Below are 12617 nucleotides of genomic sequence, written 5' to 3'. Positions count from 1 at the left end.
ATTGTATCCACAAAATATGGCTTTTGGACTACATTCATTTATATCTTTGTGTGTTCGTATCACATAAAAATGCATTTAAACTAATTCATGTATTACCACCCTCTATATGCAAATATATACAAATGATACAAGAGATACAAGTACTAAGATGATCCTGCCATTAGGGTGTGTTTGGAAAGTCAACCTGGTAATTCAACTAATAGAACTGAGTGAGGGTATATTTATTTATGTACTTTTTGTGGATCGAACTTAACGGATTAAATTAGAGTATGTTTTATTTTAACAAATGAGTCATTTAATATTGATTCGGGCTTTTCTGCTAAACGAAAAGCAACGAGAGTAAATTTGACCTTAAAATATGATATCAACAATATATTTGATCTCAGAGTATGATGAAGAGTATATTTAGCTATTTTTTCGAAAAAAAAGTAAATTTGATTCAAAGTATGACGAAGAGCATATTTAACCAAATTTTCAAAAAAGAAATTTTACCCCAAAATATAGCAACGATTAAGTGACTATTAGTGCTTCAAGCCAAGGTATAAAGATGATTTTGATCCATAGTCCAAATTAATTTGAGTTTTTTCTCAAATAAAAAAGAGATGATTTTGGTTTTTATATTTTAAATAAACAAAACCCCTTTTCTTAAACCCTACAAACCTCAAATTGTTAGGCGAAAAAGAGCACCGTCATTCTCCTCCATGGCAGCCGATGACAACCAAAATGCCGGCGGCGTTACGGCTCTCCGGCGGCTTAAATCAACTGAACCACCGTTCTATCTCTCAGCATCGTCGGAACTCTCAGAAGCAGCTCGATTAGCTTCTAAGTACTTATACTCTTCTCTTAAACCCTACACACTGAAATCGCCGTTCTCTGAGCTTTTGACTGATGGTTTTGATGCTGAGCAAATTTGGCAGCAAATTGACCTTCAATCTCAGCCTTTGCTTGCGTCCATCGGTCGTCAAATTAGACAATTTGAGAAGAAACCGGAGGAGATTGGAAAGGTTTTTGGTTTAGGTTCAGGTACTGATGAAAAGAAGAGTAATTTAGAGAGTGAAAAAGGAGAAAGTGAGGAATTTAAAGATGTAGATATGGATGATGATGATGATGAGGAGGAGGAGGAGGAGGAGGAAGAAGAGGATGAGGGTGATGATGGCGAGAAGGGGGAAGACGCGGAGGAGGAGAATGGCGGGGGAGGGGGGGTGGAAGATAGGTTTTTCAAGATAGATGAGTTGGAAGAGTATATGGAGGATGATGAGGCAAGGGAGTATGGGTTGAAAAAGAAGACCAAGAAGAGAAGAAGCAACAAAAAGGAGGATGAGGATGAGGACGAGGAAGAAGAAGGTGAAGAAGGCGATGAGGATGACGAGGTGTGAATTTGCTGATTTAGAAAACAAGGCCTGATTATTTTTAATGTTATCTGTGCTGCTTTGATAAAGCATTCCATTTTACTATTATCTTGCATTTGCAGCTTGGTTTTATGGGCCTCGGTGATGATGAAGATGGCGAAGGGACGGAAACTGCCAGGTATGCCATCTTCTCCATGTACTATTAATCCGTTGAGTGTTTATGACAAATTAAAAAAAAATGAAATTTAGCTGCCAAAGTTTGAGAAAAATTTGAAGATTTAGTGATTTGTAGTTCGGGCATAGCTCAATGATTTCAATTTTCAAGGTGATAACAAAGCAATAGATCTCAGTCAATTTGACTAAGACATTTAGATGTTCATTGTCCATGAGGTAGTGCCTTTGATGTAAAAGGCAGAGTAGATTTGGTTGTGAAGGGTGCTTGAGGGTCATTTTCCACGTCGCCTTAAACCGAGAATGAGTGGATAAAATTATGCACTGAGTGGATAAATTCTGTGATCAGGCTCTCTGATGACTCAAACATAGTTTATGTAGTCCTTCAAAATTTGCATTGTGGATGCAGGGTGTTCTTTCTGCCTCCTGGGCAACTGTAATCTTATTTCTGTCATTGTGACAGTTAAGTACTAGATTAGTGATTTTGGATGAAGATGCTCTTTAGTTTGATAAAATATCAGAGGAGCCTATGCGTTCTTTCTCCCTCATATGATATTTCACTGACTGCTTTCTTTCTCTCTCTAGATGTGATATTTGACTGAGTTTGTGCTTGCTTTCCTCCCTCTATATTTCACTGGAGTACTAAACAGCTGCCCTTGATGGTACAGTCATTTAACTAAGTTTCAAAGTTTTATCTAAGTATCTCCAAGTAGAACTAATTTTCCAAAATGAGCAAGTTTTGCCTAAGTATCTCCAAGTAGAATTAATTTTCCAAAATGAGCAAGTTTATCTAAGTATCTCCAAGTAGAACTAATTTTCCAAAATAAGCTCAAAACATGGCAGAGTCACATTCCATATGTGCTGTTCTTAGCTTAATAGTAAGACACACCCGCACTTGTCCCGTGATAGTTTTCTTTCACTATTTTTCACATCATTCATGACAATGAGGTTGTAAACTATGTTACCTCAACATTGGCACACTTCTAATTTGCTCAAATTTATCTTGATAGGTATGAGGATTTCTTTGGTTCGAAAAAGGGTGCTGGACAGAAGAAAAATGTTAAATCATCTGATCTAACATATGGCCTAGAAACAGATGACGACATGATTGATGATAATGATGACAATCAGGTAGTGTACTCTCTGTCCTTTCAGTTGTAAATATGAAGAGACTGAGTTAGTGATCTAGACTTGAGCGTCAAGTCATTTCAATATTTAGCACGTTTCTTCTGTCTAATTATTTTCTTCTTCTGTTCTAGAAGAAGCGAACTCTTTCTACACATGAAAAGGAGGTTGCAAAACTCCGATCTACAATTGAGGATATGGAGAAAGCAAACTTGGAAGAGAAGGCCTGGACTATGCAAGGAGAAGTAAGATCTCTCTTTCATAATTCCCTTATTTGTTTTAAGTATATTAGTGGAAGAAGACCCGCTCAGGAATACAAAAGCTCAGTTCCAAGGTGAAAACTGAAACTCGATTACCCTGTATTCTCGTGCTACAACATCCTATTACTCTTTCATCAACATGTATAAGCTATATGTACCCCATTTGGCGTCTCCAGGTCTGTATGTTTGAGTTCTCTCTATTGGTAGGTAACTGCTGCAAGAAGACCAAAGAATAGTGCATTGGAAGTTGATCTGGACTTTGAGCAAAATGTGAGACCTGCCCCTGTAATCACCGAAGAGGTTACTGCAACACTTGAAGAACTAATTCAGAATCGTATCATTGAGGTGAGTATTCTTCTTTTGTTGCTATGCTGCTAATATCTAAGTCTCTTTTTTCTTTAGACTATGCAAATGTAAATAATAAGTGAAATCAATTGCTACTGAATTTGGGCATTCTTCACATGGATTGAAATTATTCCTTTTTTTTTGATGAAACGGAATGGAATTATTCTTCTGAGAAGTGTCACTAGTGACTTTGGATCACATTTGGGTTTAGGCACGTGTGTTTAAATACAATGCTAGACTCTTTTAGAAAAATGCACTTGAATAAAGTGTAACATTTCAACAAATCTATGCTTTCAAGCTAGCAATAGAAAGTACTTATGTTCTTGAACATGTCTTTTTTTTTTTTGTGGGTGGGGGGTGGTGGTGGTGGTGGTGGGGGTGTTTCTTTGAAGTTTCAATGTATTTAATCAAGGGTTAATGATGGTTCTTCTAATTAAGTTATCATTACAGTAGTTATTGGATAAAGTTGTGCCTTTTCTTTAATAGAAGTAATTGGAGCTATTTGCTTGCATGATCCTTAACTTTCTTGCTTCCTATATAGTGAACACCACGAGCCTAATTTTCCTGCCAAACTCTCTTTCTAGTAATGATCTCTTTTATTCTTAAAAAGGTAAGAATAATTTGGTTAATAAGAAGAAAGATATTGTTAGCAATAAAGTTACTTCAATTTGAAGAAAGATATTTTTAGCCTAATGTGAAGTCTTTCTCTTTTTAATATTCAAAAAGAAAAAGTTAGCCCAAAAGAATAAAATAAAAGATGTTTTAGCAGTAAACTTCACTTACTCCTGAGGTTCAAATATTTGCAATAATTTCCGCCGTGCCTTAAAAAGCCCCATTTGGTTATATGTTCAAGTGGTTTTCTATAAGCTCAGCGTATAAGATTTATCTTTATTGGCATCTTTCTGCTCACCTAAAAATTATCAAAAATAAGAGATAGAAGTCGAAATAGTAGAGACCTTCCATTTTCTTTCACACCATGGCATCTGTTTTATGAATCAATTTCTAGTTTGTTGACTTTGAGGAAATTGTTAAGCTCTTTCCTTATCCAATTTTCTCCGATCAAAAGCTTCATCTAGTATGTACCGGAAGTTGATTTGTGTAGGTTAGCAGTATCCGGTCAAAGGACATCGGCATGCTTGAAACATTTGTGTGAGAAAATATAAGAGAAAATATTATTGAATTGTTGTAACTACATTATTACATTAAGACCCTATTTATAGACACTACATTCCAATCCTTTTCCTAATAGGATATTACGTTACAATCCTTTTCCTAATTGGATACTACGTTACAATCCTTTCCTTATAGGATACTACGTTACAATCCTTTTCCAAGTAGGATTCTATATGCTATTCCTATTCCTACTCATATTCTAACACTCCCCCTCAAGCTGGTGCATAGAAACATAGGTACCAAGCTTGTTATGGATGTAATTAACACGAGGATGGGTGAGGGACTTGGTGAAGATATCTGCAAGAGAACTGATAAGGACTGCTCTGGACGTCGGGAAAACCTCAATTGAAAAGGAACAAACCAAAAAAGTGATCTGAAAAGTAGTAAACATCGCTAGAAAGTCGTTTTGTCACTTGAAATTTATCGAAAGCTGGTATAAAATATATGGATCATCTCGAAATCATGAGACGAGTAGATCTTGAACAAGAAAGTCACCGGAAATTTAGCCGAAACATGCTCACTCTCCGGATTATTAGATTTGATGGATGAAAAGTGACTACAATATGAGGAAAAAAATTATATGGGTAGGGTCGGAATGATGAAACGACCCTACTTGAAAAGAGAAATATGGGTAGGGTCGAAATGACGGCACGACCCTATTGAAAAATAGAAATTCTATGGGTAGATTCGGAATGACGACACGATCCTACTAGAAAAAAGAAATTATATGGGTGGGGTCGGAATGATGACACAACCCTACTGAAAAAGAGAAATTATATGGGTAGGGTCGGAATGATGGCACGACCCTACTGAAAAAGAGAAATTATATGGGTAGAGTCGGAATGATGGCATGACCCCACATAAATTAGATCTGAGGAGTCACAGGAAAGACGTACGGAACTACGTAAATTAAATATGAGGAGTCACTAGAAAGATGCACAGTGCTATGCAGCTTAGATATGAGAAAGTAGTCCGGAAAGATGCACGGTGCTACGCAAATCAGATATGAGAAAATAGTCACCGAAAAAAAAAGCACGGTGCTAAGAAAAATAGATATGAAAAAGTAGTCACCCGACAGATGCATGGTGCTACGCAAAGATTTGAGAAAATAGCCACTAGAAAGATACACAATAAATCAGTGATCTAACTTTTGGTAACATAATCATTGGCCAGACGGGCGACATATATGGATTATAGCCGCTCGTCGGCAGCGGAAGCTATTTGATTCTCTACCAAAATCATAGAGGCTCTGATACCATGTGAGAAATATAAAAGAAGAAAATTATTGAATTGTTGCAACTACATTATTACATTGAGACCCTATTTGTAGACACTACATTCCAATCCTTTTCCTAATAGGATACTACGTTACACTCCTTTTCCTAATAGGATACTATGTTACAATCCTTTTCCTAATAGGATACTACGTTACAATCCTTTTCCAAGTAGGATTCTATATGCTATTCCTATTCCTACTCATATTCTAACAATTTGAATGTGGGATTCTAGAAATATAGACGACGTTCTTTTATTTAAATTTTTTTTCTTAAAAAATAGTATATAGCTGAGTATTCTTTAATTGAAAAGAAATTGTATTGTGTTCAGAGAAATCTATGCCATTGCTTGCCCGCCCTTTTTGAAACTCAGGTTAGATGACTGGCTTTCCTTATTTGCACTGTACTGCAAAAAATAGTTTTATTTTAGCAGTTTTTTCTTACATGATAGTCCAGTTGAGGCAAACAACAGTCCCACTGTCTACTTCTTGGATGATAATATGCTTGTCGGTTAACCCTTTTCCCTGTTATTACATGCAGTAAATAAATTTGCATTGCATTGCTTTTTTCCCTGGATACTTCTTGAAAGCTTGGATACTACAAAAGTGTGTCTTTATTCATTAGAGTTGTACAATATTTATAGGTGAACAAGAAGATCAAATAATCTAATCAATCCCTAATTCCTAGGAGATACATGAATCAAGGGATTCTCTCTAATTTATTTTCCTAGAATAACAATATATGATGTCCATATTTACAACAACAAATTGCAATTATATATGACAATTTATGGATCAGATTGTAATCAAATCTCCCAGCTCATCAGTGGAGAAGATTATGCCTTAATCTGCCAACTCATTCGACACTTCCCTCAAGTTGGTATGTAAATATCGAACATGCCTAACTTGCTCAGAAAGGACTCAAAAGTAGTTCTAAAAAGACCTTTTTGTGAAAATATCTGCAACTTGTTCTTTTGTTGGAACAAAAGGGATGCACACATTTCCATTTTCAATCTTCTCTTTAATGAAGTGTCTGTCCACTTCAACATGTTTTGTTTTGTCATGTTGAACTGGATTATGAGCAATGCTTATGGCAACCTTATTGTCATAATACAACTTCATTGGCAAGCTCATTGGTCTTCTTAGTTCTTTCGAAAGTCTCTTGAGCCACAACATTTCACAAATTCCATGTGCCATGGATCGATACTCAGCCTTAACACTACTCCGAGCCACCACGTTTTGCTTCTTACTTCTCCATGTCACTAAATTTCCCCAAACAAATGTACAATATCCAGATGTAGATCTTCTATCAATAGATAAACCAGCCCAGTCCGCATCGGTATAAGACTCAACACTTCTTTGCTCATTCTTTGAAGGAAAACCCTTTCCCAGGAGAACTCTGTAGATACGTTAGGATTCGATACACAACTTCTTGGTGTTCTTCTCGTGGAGAATGCAGGAACTGACTAACTACGCTCATAGCAAAGGAAATATGTGGTCTAGTATGTGACAAGTAAATCAACTTGCCTACTAGTCTCTGATATTGGCCCCTATCAATCAATTTTCCTTCCTTTGCAAACTGTAGATTCGTGTCAAATGAAGTTTCAGCTGGTCTACAACCACTATTCTTGTTTCTTTTAACAGGTCAAGAACATACTTCCTTTGTGACACTATAATTCCTTTCTTCGATCGTGCAACCTCTATGTCAAGAAAATATTTCAGTGCGCCTAGGTCCTTTATCTCAAGTTCTGAGGCGAGACGCTCCTTTAGTTTTCCTATTTCAGCCACATCATCTCCTGTGAGGATGATATCGTCGACATAAACTATAAGAACTGCAATTTTTCCTTCTAGTAAATGTCGAGGAAACATTGTGTGATCTGCTTGTCCTTGCACATACCCTTGCTTCCTCACAAATTGAGTAAATCTTTCGAACCAAGCCCTTAGAGGCTATTTTAGACCGTAAAGAGATTTTTTAAGTCTGTATGTTTTTGACTTGTATTTCTCTTCAAAACCTGGTGGGGGCTCCATATAGACTTCTTCCTCTAGTTGCCCATTCTAGAAAGCATTCTTCACGTCCAATTGTTGAAGCGACCAGTCAAGATTTACCGCAATTGTCAACTAAACTCTAATTGAGTTTAACTTAGCCACTAGAGCAAACGTCTCAAGATAGTTTCCACCGTGACATAGAAAGTCTCAAACACATTTTTAACCTCGGATTTGTCCTTCAATAAAAAATCCAACTCAGTCTAGTATGGTCGCCAATAAAAGTTTCAAACCATTGTTTTCCAGACATTGTTGAAATTCTAGACGGTCCCCAGACATCACTATGAATCATCATAAAAGGCTTTGAAGCCTGATACTTTTGAGAAGGAAAAAAGATCGGTGATGCTTAGCCATTTCACATAATTTGCATTGGAACAAGGATGGATTTTTATTTCTAAATAAATGAGGTAACAAGTGTCTTAAATAATAAAAACTTAGATGACCAAGCCTATTGTGCCAAAGCATGACTTTATTCAAAATAGAAGTAGAGTTCAAACAAATAGGATTCAGTTGTAGAGAGTTGTTCCCGTTGTCAAGAAAATAAAGATCTCCAGATTCTCTAGCATTGCCAACTGTCTTCTCCGAGACCTTTTCCTGAAATTCACATAAATCAGAGTAAAAAATAGCACGACAATTAAGAGAACGGGTTAATTTGCTGACAGAAACCAGATTACAAGAGAGTTTTGGAGCATGAAGAATATCATGTAGTGTGAGGGAAGGTGATAGTTTAACAGTTCCTTTTCCAACAATTGTAGAGAAGGAACCATCAGCTAACTTTACTTTACTTTATGATTCCTTGCACAAGGAGTATAAGTAGAGAAAAAACTGGAACTTCTAGTCATGTGATCAGTAGCTCCTGAATCTATGATCCAAAAATCTATTTGTTTAGAGTTGGGGCTAAGAAAACCGGATGGCACAATACCTGTTTATGCAAAGAAACAAGGAGCAGAAGTATTTGGTGCATTTGGATGAAATTGTGCAGAATTTCCAATTGTTCCTTTGTACATGGAGACGATTCTGGAAAATGTTGCTGCCCTTAATCAAAATAAGTTGCTTGGAGGGCCTGATCATGTTGATATTGAGAGCCACGATTATTAACTCCATTCTTCTTCCAGTTTGGTGGTTTCCTATGAATCCTCCAACATGTTTCACGGATGTGCCAGTGTTTCGTGCAATGATTGCACCATGGCCTTTTCTTTTTGTCATCTTCATTTTTTCACTGTTACAAGAGCCGAAGAGTCTATAGTAGGTTTAAGTTCAATGCTTAAATCAGGTTTTAACATAACCCTTCTACTAGTTTCCTCTCTTCTAACTTCAGAAAAGGTTTCACGAAGTGAGGTTAGAGGATATTTTCCTAGGATTCGTGACCTGACATCAAACTCCCGATTTAATCCCGCTAATAAAAGGTAAACTCTCTCATTTTCTTCCCTTTTATTTGCTCTAACACTATCCGCAGAACACTCCCATTCATCATTGTAACACTGATCTAAATCTTACCACAAAGATACCATTTCATTATAATAAGCAGATAAGCAGTGACTTCTTTCTCACCCTGCTTAGCTTGCCATAGTTTAATTTTTAACTCAAAAATTTGAGAGACATTTTCTACATCAGAATGTCTCTCTAACAGCTTCCCATACATCCTTAGCAGTGGGTAAAAAAAGATAAGGCTTACCGATGACTGGCTCCATGGAATTTATTAACCAGGTAATCATGAGCGAATTCTCTGATCTCCAGGTGTTCATCTTTGGGTTTCCGACTTTCGGCTTTTTCATCTCTCTGGTCAGATGTCCCAACTTTCCACGACCATCGATTGCAAGCTTAACGGATTGTGCCATTTCAGATAGTTCTTCCTTTTTAGTCGATGAGAAGTTAGCTGGAAGGGCATGTGAGAAACATTGCCTCCTTGAGTCATCATATTTCCTTTCGAAACTTCCTGAGAAGACATGTTGTCTTCTTTTGATGTTCCAGAAAGATATTCTCCGTGAAAGGCTGTTTTAATCATATGATATTAGGGAAAAGAATCCTGCTCTGATACCATGAAAGTTTGGATACTACAAAAGTATGTCTTTATTCATTAGAGTTGTACAATATTTATTGGTGAACAAGAAGATCAAATAATGTAATCGATCCCCAATTCCTAGGAGATACATGAATCAAGGGATTCTCTCTAATCTATTTTCCTAGAATAACAATATATGATGTCCATATTTACAACAACAACAACAGATTGCAATCATAGCTGACAATTTATGGAGCAGATTGTAATCAAATCTGCCAGCTCATCAGTGGAGCAGATTATCTTCCTCTGCCAACTCATTCGACACTTCTTTTATGTTTTAGTGCCTGCTGTGAATGCAAGCCGCAAACCGATCAACTCTAGTTGGAAACCAGTTTGTTCATAAAAATTCTTTTTTTTTTGGGTGGGGGTGGGGGGTGGAGGTTGTTGTTTGCGCCTTTTTATTCTCTTTTTGTTTTTTTGTTGGTATAAGTTGAAGTGTAGGAACTCATGCTCTTTCCTCCTGCACCTTGTTGCACTCTCCAGCCAAACCAGGTTTTTTTAAGGATGTTACCTTTATCTCAAAAAAAGTTGAAGTGTAGGAACTCCTTCGTGCTTACAGATAAAGAATCTCTCCTTACAGATGTAATAGTCATATTGGGTTGCTTTGTTCTTCTGTTATTGTTCTGTCTTTCTTTTTCTCCCCTTCTTCTCTTTCCAACTTTTAAGTGTGCATGAAAAAAGTAACCAGCATCTGACTCCAGCTTCTGATGTCTAGGGCCGATTTGATGATGTTCAGAAGCCTGCTAGCTTGCCATCCAGAACACCGAGAGAAAAAAAAGAACTGGTAAATACTATTTCTATATGTAAAAATATATACTTGTCCAATCAAGTGGATTCTATACTAATTTTAAGTGGATAGCTGTTATTAATGATGCTATGATTTGATGTTTCTTTTTGATTTATCAACACACAGGATGACAATAAAAGCAAAAAGGGACTTGGCGCTATATATGAGGTTAGTGCGCGTGGATTCATGTTAGTCAAGGAGATTGATACTTTTTGACAGCAACTACTGCTGTAAATATGTTTACTCATATGATTCATTCGCTAACTTCCTAAAATAAATCTGTCATCTGATTTGCCACTAATCATATACTTACATATTTTTGCAGGATGAATATGTCCAGAAGACTGGCCTTGTATCAACAGCATTATCCTTCTCAGATGAGCAGAAAAAAGAGGTGTTTCTCATCACTCACCTATAATTCAACCCTCTTCTTTATAATACGGGTGGTTCTTGTTCTCCTTAACTTTGTTGGCCATCCCTTTTTTTGCCTCGTCTTACATGCCTGTCTTATGCATTGTTTTGTAAAATGATAACCTTAGCCTGAAATATGTTATTGCTGTTTTAAATTATGGCAATCTTATGGAGTGCAATTGTATAGGAGAGGAGCAATTCTCTTAAACTTCAACTTTTGAGAGGTAGCATGCGGAGGAGGGAAGAAAGGGATGAATCGGGGCTTAATTGCGTTTACTTGATTGCACCTTTTCTGACTATGCTTTATTTTGAATGCAAAAACAGGCCTCTATTCTGTTTAAGAAACTGTGCTTGAAGTTGGATGCATTGTCTCATTTCCACTTCACTCCAAAACCGGTATGCTCTAACAATGTATTCAGCTAGATTTTTTTCGTCTATAAATGGTTTGTCTCATGTTACTTCTCCATGACTCAACTTGGTTAGGTCATAGAAGATGTGTCTATACAAGCAAATGTCCCTGCACTTGCAATGGAAGAGGTGAGTTGACCCGAATAAGTAGAAACTTCTAATTTTTGAAGTAACCTATCATAATTGCATACATTCATCTTTACTCAAGTATATTTTCTCATATTATTTTTCTATGGTAGGTTGCACCTGTGGCGGTCTCTGATGCCGCTATGCTGGCTCCTGAAGAAATATTTGCTGGCAAAGGAGATGTTAAAGAAGAAATAGAGTTGACACAACCAGAGAGAAAAAGGAGGAGGGCCAACAAGAAAAGGAAATTTAAAGGTGAGTTCAATAAGATATGCCCCAAAGACACTTTCCATGGTTGACTGTACAAAAACTGATGGTTGGTTAACTGTTTGCAAAAAGGATGGTAAAGCCAGCACCAGAAAATGCATCGTCTTATGATGGTGAGGGTAAGTTTCTTTAGTTCTCATCTCTGATCTATTTCCTTAATGAATTTCAATAATTGAATTCCGCTGTACCCATTTTTTTTTACAGGTAATGATAAATCATAATGTGTACCAAAACTGAACCCGAATGGATCTTCCATGCCTCAGTCGATCAAATTGGGATCACAGTTTTGGCATGGAATGTTTTCTGCATTGTTTCTCACCCAGAGTGGCAAACTGTTCAAAGCAGCGTCCACATACAAGACGATGATGTTGTGGACACGAATTAGAGTTCCTAGGAGAAGTATTCGCGCATCATTGTTATTGTAGTTTGGCATTGCAGGAAGAAGATGTCATTACCGAGCCAATTTGGTTTTGAAGAATGAGTATTACTTCACATGATAGGAAACTTCATTTCGATGTATGTATTTTTTTGAAAGAGCAATTTTGTGGTTTTGGGCGTTAAGTGAATTCAATGGAGTGTGTAGAAGTTTTTTGACTGTAAAGAGTTGGGTGGTAAATGTATCATGTTTCAAACGATATAAACTAAACAAACGAGCATTTATTAGTTTGAATTGTTGGATGCTGAAAGTTTTACATTCAAAATAATTGTGTTATATTTTTCGAGCAAACAAAGGAAAATAAAGTCATTGGTACAAGAGGTAGTTTGTTCTATTCTCGTGACCAATGTGGGTGGAATTTCAATTCATGATTGAACACGC

At 36.7% G+C, this 12617-nt stretch overlaps 1 protein-coding gene across 5 annotated transcripts; it reads left to right on the top strand.

The window, feature by feature from the left end:
- The first annotated feature begins 495 nt into the window (after positions 1–495).
- Positions 496–12470, top strand: LOC107862536 (U3 small nucleolar ribonucleoprotein protein MPP10). 5 transcript variants are annotated; one of them, XM_047409708.1, is made up of 13 exons: positions 496–1370; positions 1472–1527; positions 2531–2651; positions 2783–2890; positions 3113–3250; positions 10517–10585; positions 10715–10756; positions 10914–10982; positions 11324–11395; positions 11483–11536; positions 11647–11797; positions 11865–11919; positions 12005–12470. In XM_047409708.1, exons 1-12 carry the CDS (start codon positions 702–704, stop codon positions 11909–11911), a joined length of 1596 nt encoding a protein of 531 aa, XP_047265664.1. In that variant the 5' UTR covers positions 496–701; the 3' UTR covers positions 11912–11919; positions 12005–12470. The 5 variants fall into 5 exon arrangements, with proteins under 5 accessions (XP_047265664.1, XP_016563634.2, XP_016563633.2 ...); XM_016708148.2 differs by having other exon boundaries at positions 2780–2890; positions 11647–11788; positions 11873–11913; XM_016708147.2 differs by having other exon boundaries at positions 2780–2890; positions 11647–11788; positions 11873–11919.
- Positions 12471–12617: the final 147 nt, after the last annotated feature.

The sequence above is a fragment of the Capsicum annuum genome, chromosome 3 (genome assembly GCF_002878395.1).
Source record: "Capsicum annuum cultivar UCD-10X-F1 chromosome 3, UCD10Xv1.1, whole genome shotgun sequence".
Taxonomy (NCBI): Eukaryota; Viridiplantae; Streptophyta; class Magnoliopsida; order Solanales; family Solanaceae; genus Capsicum; species Capsicum annuum.
The sequence above is the reverse complement of the archived record's forward strand: the minus strand, read 5'-3'. Positions and strand labels throughout refer to the sequence as shown.

Excerpts from the sequence above, each read along its gene's own strand:
- LOC107862536 (XM_047409707.1), top strand. The coding sequence starts at position 702 with ATGGCAGCCGATGACAACCAAAATGCCGGCGGCGTTACGGCTCTCCGG. Across the intron at positions 3,251-10,516 it reads TTCAGAATCGTATCATTGAG|GGCCGATTTGATGATGTTCA; the intron begins GTGAGTATTCTT and ends TCTGATGTCTAG. Across the intron at positions 10,757-10,913 it reads GACTTGGCGCTATATATGAG|GATGAATATGTCCAGAAGAC; the intron begins GTTAGTGCGCGT and ends ATATTTTTGCAG.